Source organism: Ammospiza caudacuta, chromosome 17 (genome assembly GCF_027887145.1).
Source record: "Ammospiza caudacuta isolate bAmmCau1 chromosome 17, bAmmCau1.pri, whole genome shotgun sequence".
NCBI lineage: Eukaryota > Metazoa > Chordata > Aves > Passeriformes > Passerellidae > Ammospiza > Ammospiza caudacuta.
This window is the reverse complement of record NC_080609.1, coordinates 8,674,668-8,693,376: the sequence shown is the minus strand read 5'-3', so window position 1 is coordinate 8,693,376 and position 18,709 is coordinate 8,674,668. Positions and strand designations below refer to the sequence as shown.

At 43.4% G+C, this 18,709-nt stretch overlaps 1 protein-coding gene across 1 annotated transcript in view; it reads right to left on the bottom strand.

The window, feature by feature from the left end:
• BMERB1 (bMERB domain containing 1) overlaps positions 1–12,634 on the bottom strand; it is a 46,191-nt gene extending 33,557 nt beyond the window's left edge. Inside the window, exon 1 of the mRNA XM_058815959.1 lies at positions 12,400–12,634. Coding sequence (XP_058671942.1) covers positions 12,400–12,505 — 106 coding nt within the window. The 5' untranslated portion in view covers positions 12,506–12,634. The remainder of the gene's footprint in view (positions 1–12,399) is intronic.
• Positions 12,635–18,709: the final 6,075 nt, after the last annotated feature.

Genomic DNA, 18,709 nt, shown 5'->3' with positions numbered 1-18,709 from the left:
TCACTCTGTTTTGAAAAAATCAATACAAATACAAATGCAAAAAAAATAAAAAATTTTTAAAAAATGAAAAATCAATGCAAACACAAATGCAAAGTGCAAGGTTTGAGGTCTCCTCCATGAGAAGTCACCTTTCTAATGAGGCAGATGTTAGAAAAATGATTTTTTTTTTCATCTGAGCCACAAATTTCATCTCAGTGCACCTCCACATTACAAAGGGTGAGATCAAGATTTTTTACATATGCTGAACGTACACTTCCCTAAGAATTAGCCATCACAAACCCAACAGATCAGAATCCTGTTTCATAAGTTGAAATCCCCTATTTATGAATTAAATATAAGCCTAAGAAGAGCTAGAAACAAATTTGTCTTTCAGTGAAATATTGGACTGCCACCAGCATAAAATCTGTTGGTTTTTAAAATTAATTAAGCTAAATTGTTTCCTTTTTCCTTCTTCTTTTCCCCTCAGGTAACCTTTCCTATTTGATTTTCTGGATTTACAATGAGATTTTCCTATTTCATTAGGTGTTTATCTCCCCTGTTGCTATATGAAAACTTGCAACCAGCAAAGAAAATAATATTGGCTCTTTTCAGGAAGTGTTATCAGACAGAATGAATAGACAAAACCCACTCACTATAACCTGCCTCAGACCACTGTTCATACAGTAAATTCCACGGGATTAAATAATGATTTCACCTTTTGCTTGCAGTTTTAAGCTCTGTGTACTAATTCTTACATTTAATGGGAAATTATTTGTAAAAAGGAAAATACAAGCTCCATTTAATTATTTCCTCAGAACTGATTATGCAAAGTTAATGACCTTCTGGATTAAGTAAGCCTTTTGTGATGAATCTCATTTCTACAAACATTTATCTGAATTGATTATCTTTGACCTAATTTGTCCTGGTGCAGACTGGGGTATAAAACAATGCTCAAGTACTGCTATAAACAGTTCATGCTATTTTATTTGCATCTGTTTGCACATTTTTCAGTTTGTTTGCAATATTGATTCATTTAGAAAGATACACATCTCAAAACAGCCATCTCCCATGCTGCCTGTTTCTTTATTTGACTCACTAGCAAACACTCATTTATCCTACCCAGCATCTGATAATGCCCTGGGTTAGCCCACAAAAATGTCATTGTAAGAATGCTGTCCATTCTTCTTGGAGAGCAAACAAAAACCTCCCCACTGTTATTAGGGGAGGACGTTCCACAGGACCTGGAAACTGATGAGAACCCTGATCATTTGTTCTAGCAGGCAGAAAATGGTTTCTAGCTTGGATATTTTGTCTTTCTACCACTCCAGAAAGAGGAAACCTGGGGAAATTATTGAAAGGATATTCCATGAGATGGGATCCTGTTTCCTGCTCCTTGTATATTTTACATCACTGCAAAGGGCACTGGATGACCTCCTTATGAACACACAGAGAAGTGTCTCTTCTCCCTCATGCAGAGTGAATGCAAACATGCCACAAGGACAATATTTTCTTTGCTGTAAATACCTACATATGTGGAGGACTCACAGGAGACAGTTTTTTCTTGCTTGCAACACAGTGATGTAACACCTTCCCAGCATGAGAACAGTTACATCAGATTTACTCTGTTGTGGCTAACCACATAATTTCAAAACAATAAAATTAAGTGCTATGATTTTCTCCACTACAAGAATGCTTTTACAAAGATATTTTATATCCAGACTATTCTACATAAAAGGTAAAATCCATTAAAAAAAAGCTACTGAGGAAAAAGCTCACATCAGCTACTATGAAATGACTGCAACTAAATAAAACCAGAAAGATGATTAAAAAATGCTTTGCCTGGGTAAGAGTGATGTTGGAAGAGCTCCTGTACATGTTCTTTTGTTTCTGATAGGGAATTACCCTGAAATTTCAGCTCCCTTGCAGGATATCTCTGCTGAGCAGACACAACTTGGAGTACACAAGCTGAGAATGTTTTTGTGCATTCGGTGTGTCCAGCCTCAGATCCTGCAGCTCTGCATAAACAAACCCTGGAGCAGGGTTTGAACCCTGTGCTTCTTTCTCTGAATGAACACAGGAGCTGAGGCAGAAAGCTGCATTAAAGCCAGGAGGAATCAAGGTGGGATGAATTAAGCTCATTTATTCCACCACACTGTGTCTGTATATCAAAGACAAGACTGAACACAGGGGAAATGCTGCTGGAGCCAGTGCAGGAGCTGGCACCATCCTGATCAGGGAGTATATGGAAATAGTTCCAAAACATGTAAACCTTGAAATAGGCCTTAATATTCCCTTCTTCCCAAATGATTGTCCTAGTACCACTGTTACATCCCTCTTGAATACTTTTTTCTCTTGATCAGCAAAGAAATAAAGAACCACACTGGTCACTGGCTGCCTGCAGGCACCTCAGTGCTTCTCACACACAAGAACCAGTCACTTGTCCCCGCTCCAGTGACCTCCAGTGCCTCAGAGGCATAGAAAATAACAGCCTGAAATCAAACTGCATTAGTTACCTCCTTCTAGAGGTCTGATTTGTGAGAACAGGCACTAGCTTTCCTAGTAGCTCTCTAATTATTGAAAGAGAATGCAAAGAGTCAGGAGTTGCAAATCCCAGAGTAGCCAGATCTTGGTATCTGGTCATTGATACCTTCACACAGGGTGGGGAGTGCGCAGGACAAGAGCAACAGACCTCAAAAGAATACTTTGTTTTTCAAAATAAACCTGTGTGAGACAAAAACTTGCTTGACATTTAAATAAACCATGATGCTGACAATGCAGCTGCTATTGGATTTCCATACTCCTTTCACCTTTCCCCATGATGCTATGAATTGAAAATACAACCTAGTGCACTTTAAACAGCAGTTTGTCCTTCAGAGAACGAGGAGAACATACAGCTGTGTGCAGCCTGGTGGGGAGCTTTGCACAGTGGATGTGATCTGACAGCTCTTTCTATGAAAAAATGGATCCAAAGCAGGACACAAAAATGAGGGAAAATTGCCTTTGAAGGTCGAGCCAGGAGCCCTCATTGTCAGTTTTATTCAGTGGCACTGGGTTAGAGCTTTATCTGTGAGGAGCTATTTCAGAGTGGCTCAGGAAAGCTGCCAGGAAGGCTCTGGAAGGGGTTTCTGTGCCCAGCCCTGCATGAGGCTGGAAATAGAAACTGGAGCAGTTCCTTGCTGTGGCAGGTACCTTCCCTCGTGTGGATCTCCACTGAAACCATTGCACATTCCCATCTGCAGCAAGGCTGAGCTGGAGCCACACTCCAAGGAAAGCAATTCATGCTACATCACTTCATTTTACATCATGGAGATTTAAAAAGCAGTATTAAGAAACACAGATTACTTGTTCATTTACTTCTGTCATTTTGCTCAGTGGTCAAAGGAAACAGCCTGTGGATTTCCATTTTATTCCTCACCAGAGTCAGATGCTGATCCTGTAATACTAACAAAAAGCTTCAGCACTTATGTTTCAAATGCTGTGACAGTACCAGCTACAGCTAATGTTGAGGGATTTAAAATTTATTTAGTTTGGTATTTTTAAAAGACTTTTTCTATCCTTATTATTTTTTTTTTTAATTCCAAAACACTAAGTCAACAAAATGTTCATTCTCAAAGAGTCTTGTAAAACCTCTTTAGGAATAAATATATGAGCATCAGTTGATAAAAGCAGCATATGTGCAAGTGAAATAATAGTAAAATGGCCACAGGCATTTCAAGATTTCACACCTTTAAGACATTCTCCTATGAAATTATCTGACTGCATACCAGAGAGTTTGCTTTTCTGTCTCTCCCCACCATGTGATGTGATTCTCTAACACAGTTTTCTAACAGTGATCTAAACAGCTTAGCTGGTAGGTAATTTTAGGTAACCTTAGAACCACTGGGTAATTATTATAGACATACAAGTCCAATCCAGTAAAGACCAAAACTGATTCTGCATCAGTTCCTGCCCGTTCCTCCTGTGCTTTCTGAGCTGCTTCAGACAGCAAAGAAACCGGTTCACATAACAGATCCCACTCCAGCAAGTAAATAAATATTGAGAAAATGCTCTTCAGAAGCCAAGGAAAAAAAGGTGTTTCTCATTTAATGGGACAAGTAATTTCTCAGAGGGATGAATGTTGCTATTCTTGAGGCCATGGGCATACAATGTGTACAGTCTGACAGCAGAGACTCTTACTGGGATCTTGTTCCTCAGTGTATGAGGCACACAATACCTGCAGGGAGCCACAGGCAGAAGCTGTGTCCTTTCTTAAAGATCAAATAGCCAGAGCAGAAAAGCCAAAACCATCTGGTTCTTTCTCAGTGAATTCTGAGGTGAAACAGCACAGGGCTCTTCAACTCACACAAATTATGACAGCTGGCAAAAAAATGTTTTGTACTTGCCTTTCATCTGTGGATGTGGAGTCATTCTCTAGCAAGCTCTGTCTGCACCAAGTAAATTGCTTTTGCATACTGACTTTTGATTCACTTTTCTTATACACTAATACTTTCTTCCTCACAACTGGCACTGGGCAGCTACGAGTTTGAGCTGCTTGAGGTCTCAGAGGCAGAGAAATGAAGGAATTCAAGCAGAGCTTATCTATACCTGAGACAAATCGATAGCTGGCTGTCACCTTCTCTTTGCATACCAGAAAGAAAGAAATGTCATAATCACAGGATGTTTCACCCCTTGCCAAGGCAGAGACAAATGGATCCTGATTTTACTGGCTTTCAAATCACCATGGCTTGCCCTTCACTATCACATCCCACACACTGTCTGTGCCACAGACAACATCAGCCTGAAGGAAAATGTGTGCTCAGAACCTGCCAAACTGCAGAACTTCAATCCCCTCCCAGGCACCATGCCCAGAGGAAGCTGTTTGGGAATCCATGCTAGAGGATGAGGAGAGAAACTACAGATTGGATAAGGAAGGTGGGGACACAAATGCATAACTAACTTTCTCTGGTGTGAAAAAGGATAATTTGAGGAGCAGCGCTCGCTGTAGGGGCTCCAATGTGTTTCCTAATTATTCACTGCTCAGCCAGGGAGACTGAAGTGCCACTACCCTGCCAGTGCAAATGGTTCTCCAGGGAGCAAATGCTCATCCCTGCTTGCCACAGGGACAAGTGAGGGCAGAGACACCAAGCCCATGGGGCAGCCTGACACAGATTCCCAGGAGAGCCCTCCTGGCAGTGACACAGCCCCAGATTCCCTCCCCAGAGCTTTCTGCAGAGAACCAAGGTGAGCAGGGCTCTAGGAGATGATGGTCCAGTTTTGCTTTTACTGAGATCAGTGAGGAAATTTCCATTCATGCCAATGGAGCCAGCACTGTGTTTTCTATTTTCAACCAAGAAAGTGTCAATCAGGCTCCTCCATCCCTTCCCAGGGAGGTCAGGTCACTCTCCTGCTCTCTTGGCTTCAACTCCATTACTCTAAAACTCACTTTGGCCTCCTGGACTGCAAGGACACAAGTGGTAGAAATGACTGCTGATTCCTTCCTTGGTTTGAGTTGTTTTCTACAAAAGATGAACTAATCTGTTAAATCACTTCATAGTGAGATCTTTTGTTCTAATTTTACCAGCATATGAGAAAACCCAAATGTGGGTGTAAAAAACTACTAAAAACCCTAATCAATGAAGGTTTGGGTGGTGGAAGGATTCAGGGCAATAAAAAGATCTTTAAACACTGCTGATATTCTTACAATGACAAATTCCCTCTTGCATTTTGGTAGTGTTTGCAGTCATTAGGCTTTTGCAATGAGCAGTTTGTGTCACTGGAAATCATTCATCCTCATTTAGTAACAAGCTCTCTTAAAATTATTTTCTCAGATATTTTGCCCTTTATGAGCTGACAGAACTTCGATAATTCATGTTTCATTTCTGGTCCTGAAGGGCAACTAACATAATTTATCCAAGGGTGCTCCCCCTGATTTCTCATAGTTTACCCTCCAAGCATGCATTTTTCATCTCTGAGTTTTGAATCCATTTATACTGTGCCTTTTAAGTAGGCAGACAGCAGAACATGTTTCATGGAAATAAATCAGCATTATTTATTGTCTCTGGGTCTATTTTATTAAGTAAGATTTTTATGAAAATGGAACATATTTGGCTACAGAAGAAAAGCCCTCTGGGAATAAGGATTAAAGAGTGCCGAGTTCCAAACTTTCCTGTACTCAGTAACTACAAGAAAATAAAGAGTGCTGAGTTCCAAACTTTCTTGTGCTCAGTAACTACAAGAAAACTCTAGAAACCTCACCCAGGATACACAGTACTGTGCAGTGCATGCCCAATCCCAAATGTAAGTTTTGATTCTTGTTTTATAACCACCCTTGAGGCAGACATACACACATTCTCACAAGTGGTTTCTCTGATGAAAACATGCCATGCAACTAAGACATCAGTTATCAAACACAGTAAAAAAAAATTACACAGACTGAGTCCATAATCCCACAGGCTACCAACAGCAAGGATGATTTGTGTAGTTCAAAGTGTCCTACTTTCCAAACCTAACACATTTTTTCTGTAAAATATGTTTAAAGGAAATGAGAAAATTCATGAGCAACAGTCTCAAATAAGACACTTTAGATTCATCTATGACTCTTTCAGCAATTATTGTTGACACTGGTTTGCCTATAAACACTGCATTACATGTTAAGTGTTCATTTCCTGCTTGGGCACAGAGTTTTGGATGCCATTAACCTTCAGATTTATGAGTGCCTCAGGTGAGAGAAATGTCTTTGCTGAGACATGCGAGTGCATGTGCAGCAGTAAGATCTAGATCCATAATAACCACCGTGTTTTGGCAAAGCAGCCCCTATCCAGGATTACACGGAACGGGTCAGGCTGGTCGGGAGCACAGTGCTCATCTGGTGCCGCTTCCCTGCTCAGGCAGGGTCGTTCCAGAGCGCACAGCACAGGATTGTGTCCAGATGGGTCTGGAATATCTGCAGCGAGGGAGACTCCCCAGCCTCTCTGGACAACCTGTCCCAGGGCTCGGGCACTCTCAGGGAAGTTCTTCCTGGTGCTCAGGTGGAACTGCCCGGGCATCAGCTCCTGCCCGTTCCTGCTGTGCCATTGCTGGGCCGGGGAGCAGAGCCCGGTCCCTGCTCTGAGCCCTCCCCGCTCACACTGACAGGCACTGCTGAGGGCTCCTCTGAGCCATCTCCTCTGGAGGCTGAGCAGCCCCAGCTCCTTCAGCCTCTTCTTGTTCCTCCCAGCCCCTCTGGCTTTGATTACATCAGGATGGATTTGGTTGCGCAGAACCTTGGGAAAAGTTAGGCAGTAAATAAGCTGCATTTTTTTGTTGAGAAACCCTGGACGCACAAAGCCAGACAAAAAAAGTGAAGGAAGGGCAAAACTCATGAAATGTTTTAGGGACACTATGGGAGCAAGGGTGGCCCATTAACTGATATATTTCTGTTCTGTGGCCCTGAGACACTCACATAAAGTATCACCTGGAAAAAGCTGCTTTAAGAGACCTAGTTCCCCTCACTGTTGACCAATATTTTAGTAGGAATTCACTCTGAGGCACTGAAATGTTTCCAGTTCTCCCTTTTCCTTCTTTCTCTGTCTCAGTAGCTGCCTGGAGCAACCAGCTGTGGGAGGGGGAATTAGAAAAATGAGACAATGTGTATAATAGCATAAACTGGATTAGTCTCACTCTGTCAATCATTCTCTGGGCTCTTTGTGAAGCAAATGAAAACCCAAGTTACAGCTTTCCTTCATGAGCTACAGGGGATGCAGCAATGACCTGGTGGAGGTTATTAAATGGAACATTTTAGGTACACACTGCTAGTCAAAATCACCATTGACTTAGAAGAACACTAAGCTGTATAGAGGAATTTTAGAGCCATCTGATTGCCATCAAAGCAGGTGAGCTTTACAACTGTTCTACAGAAAACAGCCTCCATCCTTTCCAGAAAACCCTTTCTGATTTTCAGTGTGGGAGTTCTGTCTTGGTTTCACAGATCAGATACTGCTGCTTTTCCTCTTGAAGTACAATACAAATATGATAACATTAAAAATAATGAATAAGGTAAAAACCTAGAACTGGCAGCATCCTTCCAATCAGTCTTTGTTGATGACAATGTTTTGCCTGATATTTTCTAAAAAGGTCAAAGTTCACTATGAATATTTTATTGTCACTTTCCAGTTTTTGGTCACTCTCTTTTCAAAAATTTTACACAGTTGTGAGTTAGGGTTTTTTTTTAATGGAGACATGGAAAGAATATTAATTACATTCTCTGTTGGAAGCCCATGTTCAGACCTTCACAAAGCCAGCATTCTTGCTGTTTCTATAAAAAGCAGCATAACTGTGTGTATCCTTCAGTTAGCCTCTTTCCCACCTATTTAATAGATGGCCTGAATAAGCCTAATTTGTTTTGTGTCTTTTATTGCCTGTAATAGATACAATTAACAATTATGGGGAATTTACAGTGACACAAGGGCATGACTGCTCACTGAATGAACAGCAGGGGTGGTAGGGTCATAAATTCTTTTTGCCTCTGAAGCTTTTTTTTTTTTTTCTATTTTAAATCAGAGTTAAAACATGATGAGCTTGGGTTATGAGAGTATGATGGGCAGGGTCACACTGCATCCCTGACTGACTGGGGAGGGGTTGAAGCAACAGGAAGTTTTTATGCAAAGCACCAACATGGGTTTGTGGATGTCTATGCAATATGTGGGGTGTTGAGAAAGAAGGCCCAAAGGTATTTGTTTGAATATTTAACTATCAGATGACAGAAACAAAATATTAAATAGTCTGTGTTTTCAGCGCTCAGCAGCAGAGCACGTAAATGCAAACAAGAGTCTTTCTGGCTAACAAATTTAGAAAGATTTTGAAGACAAACTAAGTGAATATGGTGAAATAGGTATTCACATGTGTCAGTCCAGGATCTCAGTGAACCTGGGACCTGTTCTGTCTTCCTGCTGTTGGAACAAATCAGAGTGATCTCAGAACTAGATTCACCCCACTGGTGCTGTTCTGGAGTGCTCTCACAGCTCCTTGCCTGGACAGAACCTGTGCTACAGCACCCACAGCAAGAAGGGAGAGCAAGAAAAGCCACCTGTGAAGGGTTCATGCTACTGCTGAATCTCATGATGGGAATCTCCACCTTCTGTAGTACTGAGCTGTAACAGAGTCCCTTTGCTCTATTCTCCACATCATATCCCAGAACAGTCAACAAGGTGGATCTCTGCAATACAGGAGTGTGGCAGCTCACCTCCAATGCTGAGTTACCTTTCAAATAAAATACACAAGTTTCATGGTGCACTAAACTGCATCCAAACATAACCTTTGCAGTTTTCTGGCATTTCTGCTTCCTTATGCTGATTCAAGCTGGAGGATTCCTGGCAAATTTTGCATTTAGCTCCAGCCCTCATATAAATTGCAAGAGGACAGAAAAGCTCAGCAGAAATGTATCTGAGAAGTGCAGTGTCCAAAAGGACGGTGAAAAACTGCTTTGTTTCTCTGTGGCTCTTTGCCTGGTGTGCATGCAGTTATTTAATCAGGGCTTTATGAGCCTCTGCCAGCAGCAAGACAGATGATTCTAAATGAAGCTGTGCACTCACTAATAAGGACTGACCAAAGTGCTCCAGTGCTCTGCCTCAGAGCAGGCTCCCAAAGTCTATGTTGTAAAAATCATTTACTGGGAAGGCTGTAACCACATTATTATTATACAAACCTGACAATTCCTAAGCTTGTATTCTATGTGCATGCACTAGAAAACAGATGAGTTGCCCTGTACATAGTAAACCACCATTTTTAGTGTTCTCTAGTCCTTGGAAATTTCCTCTTGTATGTGAAGAGAAAGGCTTCAGGGACTTGTTAAAGAGACACCTTTAAGTAATTTAAGCTTGCACAGATCCTGACACAGTCAGGTCACAGGGCATCAGATCCTCAGCTGCTCTGAACCAGCTTAACTCCACAGATGACCTGGCTGAAAGAGGCCATGGTAGGATAGAAATATACATGATGTACGTTCCATTGCTGTGAAGTAACTCATCTTCGTTCATAACCAACCCCTAGCAATGCTTTCAGCACCACGGACAGAGAAGCCAGCACAGAGCTCCCATCCATCCGACAAACCGAGGAGCAGCTGCCTGACTTCCATGACGTTCGTTCTCCCTGCAATGGACATAATCAGGATGTACATTCCCGTGTGATAAGACTGCCCTCCCATCACAGGCACTGACAGGGAGCAGCACTCTGCTGTGCAGCGCTGCACAGATACACAAGTTCTGCCTCCAAAGACATCCTGATTTAATACCACAAATCCTCAGAGTAAAAAGGGCAAATTCATATGCAGTAATAAACTTCTGCTTTTGTTAATACTCTTAACGAGCATTTCATATTTCAAACAATATGCAAATACCAAAGGCTAATTGTTAACATCAGTAAAAAAGGGGATGACAGTTTTTCAGCTCCTTCACAGACAGTCTGGCAACTACTGTCATCATGCCATGCAATTTAGGATGACTGTAAGGAAGCATTACAGTAAATAGTAAGATCTATTTATTTTAAATCAATGCAAAAGTGTGACCAGAAGTCAGTGTTAGTATTTAAATAGGGAAGATAGGCAGGAATCATCTAAACCAGTTACTATAAATAGCATTTTCCACAGTATTTTTAAAAAGCTGAAGCCTAAGAGCAAACAAAAGAAATCAATTATTCAAATATATAATATAATAATTTTCTCCTTTTCAAAGAACAGATCATGATCTCTAGATTAATTCCTATTCCTATCCAAAATGTTATACACAGAGAAATACTCTCATTAAACAGAAAGTAGTGTGCAGAATAGGAGCTCAGAGCAGAGCCAGGGAGCACACCTGGACACTGGCTCCTAGTCCTGCCAACAGCCCACTCTGGTGCTGGTACCAAGCTGTGATTTGGGTGGCAGCTCAGGGCTGAGCACATATTTTTAAGCAGATCAGATCTCCCTCTCAGCCTGCACATTGCTCTCTTCCAAACAGACCACTTTTTGTTCAAAACTTACAAGACATAACCTTTCCTGGCACCTCAGGATAGCAGTTTTTATTATTGTTATTATTACAATGCTGCACTGCACTCAGCTCCTGAGTGCTGGAACAAAACCAGACCCAGTTATGAGAACAAGAAAAGCACGTCTGTATCGTGCCAGGGAACCTGCAAAACTGTTGCATGTGTCTGACTCAACCAACTCAGTCAACAGAGATTTCAGTCTTTGAGTCCATTTTAGAAAGTGTGGAGTTTCTCACTGCTGAATCTGTGCCAGGCACTGCAACAAAACCAACACTGCAACTGAAGCATCAGCTGGAGAATTACACCCTGTCATCAGCATATGGTAGACAATAACATAGCCATGGAAAACTGGAGCTAGAGGTGAAGCATCATTCCAGAACACAGCACTCTCTGAAATGTAAACATAGCAGATGCAGTGGCTAAAATCTGCTACCAAGGTGCTGCAAAGCTATGCCATGTTTAAAAGCAGCCAGGTGGGACTTCACAATTCAAATCAAAAGATGGGTGGGGAACCAAAGATATCAGCAACCCCAGTACCAGCCAAGTTGAAGGTGTCACAACAAACAGCACACAAAGCTTAAATTCCTGTGGCTAAACCAAACACTTGATGAAACTTAGAAAATATTTTTCTTGATACTGCCTAATACAGTTTTTGTGACTAGCTTTTCAAGATCTCTTGTCTCAGTGGTTACCTGGAAAATTATAACAGGTTCGCAAGCTTATTAGGTTGTAAAGAAGACAGTGCTGCCAGTAGAAGAATAATAGCTGGTACCTTACAGACAACGAGGTCCCATGGATAATGTGAATTGGCAGTGATGTATGTTTCAACTACTCTTTCCATCAGCACTTTGGACAGGTTATGTCAATTGCTGCTTCCTGGTAAATTACGATTTCAAGAAAGCTCTCCCAGCACAGAACATTTGTTGAGCTCGTCAATACAGTGCAACCACTGAAGGTGTGAATTAAGTGCTGTATTGCTGCACCCTCTGCCCGAGATAACGAGGGAATAAAGTGATCGTCATCTGCGCTTCCAAACCTGAAACACGTTAAAGACTACCAACGTTTATGAAAATCTTTATGTTAAATCCCACCTGCTAAGCAAAGGTCCCGGTGATCCCGGCTCGGGCACCCGCTCCCCGCCGGGCTCTGCGCCGCCCGTGCCGCAGGGAGGGAAGGCTGGAGCCCGAGCGGGGCTGGAGCGCCCGGCGGGGCTGGAGCCCGAGCCGGCCCGGCGGGGCTGGAGCGCCCGGCACAGCCGAGCCGTGAGCCCCGCACAGCCCCCGGCCAAGCCCCGGCTCAGAGGGCAAAGCGGTCACACGGACCCCGCTCCCCGAGCGGCCCGGGCTGGGCTCGCCCCGCCAGCAGCCCCCGGGACCGCCCGGCCCCGCCGCAGCCGGGGCTCCCCGGCCGGCCGGACCCGCACCCGCGGCCCCCACTCACTTCTGCCCAGCGCCTCCGCCTTCCACTCCGTCTCCTCCACCGCCCCGTAGCGCCGCGTGGGTCTCTCGGCCTCGGCGCTGGCCGAGATGGACCTGCGGAGCTCCATGGCCGGCACCCTCAGCCCATGCGGCGGCGCGGGCGCTGCTGCGCGGGGCTCGGCGCTCGGCGCGCGGCGCGGGGCCCGCGGGCGGGGGGCGGGCAGGGGCTCCGGCACATGCTCAGTGCGGGGCCGGGGCGGGGGAGCCGCCGCACAAAGCCGTGTCACACCTCGCACATGCTGCACACACGCCCCGCCCGCCCGGCCCTGCCTCCGCTCGGTCCTGCCTCCGCTCGGTCCTGCCTCCGCTCGGTGGGCACTGCCCGCCCCGGCTGCTGCCCGGAGCTCCGCGCCCGCGGCTCGCTGCTGCGGCTCGGCCCAGCCCAGCCCAGCCCTGCCCTGCCCAGCCCAGCCCAGCCCTGCCCTGCCCAGCCCTGCCCAGCCCAGCCGTGCCCTGCCAAGCCTTGCCCAGCCCTGCCCAGCTTTGCCCAGCCTTGCCCTGCCCTTCACAGCCCAGCCCTGCTCTGCTCTGCCCTGCCCAGCCCAGCCCAGCCCAGCCCAGCCCTGCTCCCCTTACACGGCCAGGTTCACAAACCCGCTCGCTGCCAGAGCACAGCAGAACTGTCCATCTTGTGGCCGGCGCAGCGCTGAGCACATTTCTGACCTGAGCAGCTGGGGAATAGTGGTGACATCCACAGCCACTCACGGCTTTTGCAGTCTAACACATCTCAGGCTACTGTGCACGCAGCCTTTGGCTTCCCTAAAAGTCCTGCACTGACTGGAATGACGCTCATTCCAGCATCACGTTGCCAGAAGCAAGAGAACAGCACTCAAACAAGTGATGCAATTTTGTGTCTCTCATTTTTCATCAGCATGCAGCTTTGCTGTTTATGCAGCCTGCTGGGAATAAAGGAAATGACTTTGCAGGAAGCACAAGTGTGGTGATTATTACTGTTATTACTAAGTTTTTTCTTTTGTTGTAGGGGAGGTTATATAGTTGAAATCCCTGAACAGCATTTTACAGTTGGAGCCTACCTTTCCTAGTGAGATCACATTGCACTTTACTGTGAGTGGCACAACTTCTCACATAAAGACAATGAAGCAGGAGTTAGACAGGCTGTCCAGAGCCCCACTGCAAATCAGGGGTTTAACACTTTTTGCCTCACCTATAAAGAATCATGGGGTACTCTGGGTGAATACTGGGAAAACTCACTTGTTTGTCACCTACTTTTGCCTGCAAAGTCTTGTCCTTAATCATTAATACTTCAGAAATACCTCTGGATTCAGTGGTACACTTACTAATTGGACTGGCACACACTGATGCTATTGTGTGAGCAATTTTGTTTGAGGAGTACTTCACATGCCGGAGGCAAGAACACCTCCACATTGCTTTTAAAACTGTAACTGAAAATTTCTCTACTTGTCTTCCTGAGAATTGGAATTAGCCAACAAGAAGAGCTAGACAGTTTTAGGACATCTTCAGGGCACTCTGATTTCTCTCTGTCAGCTGAGCTCCCCAGAGATGTGCCATGAATTGAGCACCAGACGTGCTAGAACAGCTCTCGCTGGCTGTGCAGTGCCTCATCCTCGCTGGCTTGGCCTTTAGAGCCAGAGCCCAAACAGAGCTGTGAGTCAAGCAGAAGAGCTGGTGGCAGGACTCTGCACAGCTGATTCTGGGTGACAGTGCAGCTGCCTGCTGGGGTGGGCTGGACTGACTCACTGGTAGAAGTGAGGAACACAAGTGTGGGAGGAATAAGAGTCCATCTGGGATCTGGATGAGAGTGGGATTAAGGGAAACAGGCTGATCAAGGAGAAAGGCCAATTTTTGGACTATTTCATTTCAAACCATCCTTTCAAGTTTTTTAGGTAATTACAACCCAACTGCATTGTTTAGGAGATGTTTATTCAACTAGAAATAGTTGAATATTTAAAGCTTTGCTTTTGTTAGTATGGCTGAAAAATACCCACTAGGCAGAAAATCATGTGCAAAGAATTTACTTGCATAAAGCAAAGAATATATAAGGTGATTTATTGTAATTAGGAAGTTTTCACCTGCCCATTTTGAGAAGTCCCAAAATCCAGTAACAGTCCAGTTCTACAGAGGTTCTGCACAAATATTTTTGCAAGAGTAGGGCCCAAGTATGTATCAATTATTTGCTAATGTAATATCAGCATTTTTGTTAGTGTGACTCTGGAGCATTGCTGCTGCTGCATTTGCCAATGGAATTAAATTTCTCTCCTAAGATAATGTTTTTTAGTGGACCTAGCAATATAAATTATAAATGCATTTCTTTACTCATGAAGACCGGTTTTCTTCTGCTGAAAGCACTGTTAATGCAGAAAATACAAAAATTTGGGTCTTTTCTCACTGCTTATAGCATAATGCCTGGTAGAGAAACAGAGGTGCATTTTGCCCTTGCAGTCATTTCCCTGGAAGCTTCAGTTCCCATTTCTCACTAAATCCTGCCACCAGGAGCTAGAGCTGGGCAGGAACAGTTGGCAAATCCACTCTCCTATCTCTTGCTCCCTGGCCTCTCTCAGACATCACAGATTCCCCATGGCAGACATGACTTACTTAGATTTATCTCAGCTTTTTTTTTTTTTTTTTTTTTTTTTTTGTATAGAAGGTCAGAATACACAGCACAAATTTGGGAGATGCAGCAGCAAAGAGTCAGGGCATAAATGTCTGGTAGAAAGAATGGAAACAATCTGTGCACTTCAAAAGCTGCAGTTCTGACCAAAACAGAGATTTCAGAAACATATTTCACTAAACTCGTTTCTTTCCCATTTTACTTTTGTCTTAGTGAATTCTTTCTACGTTCACTGTCTTTTTAAGGTACAAATTTCACAGAAAAAGCTGCTAGAGCATTTGTCAGATACATTACTAATAACATGGGTAGTGAAGCTGCCTATGTAAGAGTCTTATTTTTGGCAATGGGAGCCAAGTCCAGTGGTATGACTGAAGTGACTGCTGTGCAGGTGAGTCACTGTGCAGGTGGCTTTTGCATCAGTGGTGGGTGTCCATAGCTACTAAGGAAAAACAGATGTTTGAGTTCAGTAAATATAGATGTTGACATAAATTGTTCTGGGCTATTTTAGACTTGCAAACACAGCAGGCAACAAGTAATATTTCAGCCTGTATGTGGGCATGTCCATTTTGAAGTTGGAAACATCCTGTGTAAATTTTGCAAACACAGCAGCACACAGCTCCAGGCACAGCTCTCTCAGGGCCTGAGCCTTTTCTCATTTCACACGGTCCAAAATGTAGAGGTGACTTTCTGTAAGCTTCCATTTTACTTACACAAGTTGGTGTCTTACAGAGAGAGCTCAAAACTGCCTGCAAGCTGTGAGGCACCCAAGGAGACTGTGCCAGTGTCTTGCTGATTCATGTCCCTGTGCAGTGTCCGTGCTCCATTCCCCCTAACAGGCAAGTTCCCTTCTGTGGGCCATTTCACTACTCCTCTCACTGGAGCTGGAAGCTATAAAGTCACTGCCCTGACTTCTGAAAGGGTTTCTTTACAATTTGAATTTCTCTCTATTTGTACCTGTGCTCCATTGGATTTTTTTGCCAATTTCTGCCCCAAAACAGTAAGCAAAACATTGTATGGGTAATTGCTGTGATGTATCAGGTGTAGTTATGAACACATCATAATTCATTACTGTCTGATGACCATTCTGAACTAGATATAGAACTAATACAAAATCCTTCAGTGTCATTGGCATGTCATGGCTAATCAGCTGCAGTTAACAGTCTTGTTACATTTTGGATGTAAAAGTATGTGATGCATGAAATTGAAGCAGCTGGACACCCTTAGTAGGTGAGTAAAGGTGGGTTTTAATTCCCAGAGAGGTGTAAGCAATGGCAAAACAAGAATACCACAGGGCACCAGTCTCTCAGAGGTAGATTTCTCCAGATCAGCATAGAACAGAAAAAAACAAACATCTAGAGGTGGAAAAAGGAATCATCAAAATTCATATTTTCTTTCCCAAATATTTCAGCAATGAGAGGAAAGCTGTTATCCTGGCAAATAAAAAAAAAAGAATAATGAGAGTTTGTTCCTATGTATGCACACACTAAGTGCATGTTAGCTACAGTAAGATATTAATCCCAGGGAAGAGTTGTAACTTAAATTTCTCTGCCCCCAAGTCACACCCTGTAAAAGGACACACAATTCAGAATGAAGCTGACACTTCCTCCACAGCTAAAGGATCTCATGTGCTGCAGAACTTTGTGTGCATGGTTTGAGCCCATATGAGCCAAGCCCTGTATTTATCACAGCCATCTGGGTGCTTGTGCATTTGGGTTCTGTTGTAACTGGATAAAGCACAGTGACAGAAATGGGGAACAGTTTCATTCCCAGCCAGTTCCCATTATCCCAGTATCTCTGGTGACTGAACTACCTGCCAGGGTACATATCCATGCTCCCTCCTGGTCTCCCTGATTCTGTCAGTCTTCAGGGTGTAAAATGGAAAGGGACTTATCAATATCCCATTTTTAAGGTTATCTGGCAGAGAAGAGCATTAGCATAGGTGTCCCTGTTCCATCTCTTACACAACCCCCAAGTGTGTGCACACTCACCTGCTGTCATTTTTCCCTGTTGTTTTATAGCCCCACTTCATGACTGGCTTTCCCTGAACACAGCAAACAAAACCACCCATTTTTCAGCTCCTGAAGCTCTCCCATGTACCTGCTGCTACAGCACAGCTGTCCTTGAAAATGTCTTTTCTGACCCTACTTCACACCTCATTAGACTTTTCCAGGCCCAAGTTTCTTTCAGCACCTTGGTGTAATTACTAATGATGTTGCATAGCAGGGAATTATACATTCTGCTCGATTCTTTGCACTAAACTGTTCTTCTACCTGGATACAAGGTGCAAGATTTTTAGGCACGACAACAATAAATTAATAAACTGAAAAAAAGGAAGGCAGGGTGGATATTATTAGGGTGGATGATGTTGATAAGTATATGCAACACACGCAGACATGTAATCTGCATTCTTTGTTCTTGTTTAACATGGATTACAGTAACTCCAGACAGGGTGGGCTTAGCAAGTGCATGTGAGTTCTCAGTGCAACTTGGACAGTAAGACAGGACAGACAGTCCTTGGCTGGCTTAGAACAGGAATATTAGGCAGAGATAGAAAAATATTATCTGAGGCATATATGAAAGGCACTGGGATTAATACAGCATTACTGTCCACATCTCAAATTAGAGGCTGCACAGCAAAAAAGGGTTTGCAAACGAGATTCAAGAGTGATATAACAAAGGGCTAACAGAGCTAAAGCTATTCCAGTTTACCCAAGGAGTAAACAAAAACTCTGCTTACCACTACATGCACACAGAAGGCTTTGCCTGCTGTACCTAGACTTTAAGTCTTGTCAGAAAGGAAGTAACATTTTATTAGAATGGTAAGGCTAGATTGATGTGGCTAGGTAATAAAATTTCATAAGAACACATAAATAATTTCTTTGAAACACAGAATCCTCTGTCACTCGAAGTGTTTGGCTTAGCTCCTAGAAGATGGCATTGGAGTCAACATCACTGGTTTGATTCAGGAAGAACTCTTTGCTTTGCACTACCCAAGAATTCAGACTGAGTGATGTTTTTTCTCCCTGTTGGCCTTGAAGTCTGTGAAACAGAATTTTTCAACTTGAACTCTTTCCATAAAGCTTCCTCCTCATTCTAAATATACAAGAAGTTACAGCAGGGAATGGAGGTGGTGTCTCTCTTCCAGTTGTGGAATATATTACTCCCTTCAGCCTCAAATCTTCTGAACCATTTCCTTCCCAAGAGTATCCCACACAAACTTGACCGAGTTCGGTCAGTAAGGACCCCATTTCTAACTCTGTTCTCTAGAAAAGTTGTTTATATCTTATTCCTACCTGAAATCCTCAATTCTTCCTGCAAATATATTAATTATCTAAAGAAATACTTATATCAAAATTTTAAGTATTTTTAATAAAAGTCCACTTGCTTCAGGATAAGATTTTGAAGATGGGAATTCTGTTCTGAATTTATTCAGAAATGGCAGATGACAATGTGTGTAACTAAACTCTAAAGGCAGTGAATAATCCCTCCTTAGTTTTTACTCTGCTGCTGTGTTAAGGTCTGTAACATCAAATTGAGTTTTTTGCTGCATGTGCTCCACGAAGATCCCATAAGAACTTTACATATGATCTGGTTTTGTTTATACACATACGAGTTAAAGACAGACAGAGACAAAGAAGAGCATTTAATGTTTATTAAGCCTTTGCAAAAACATAGACAATTT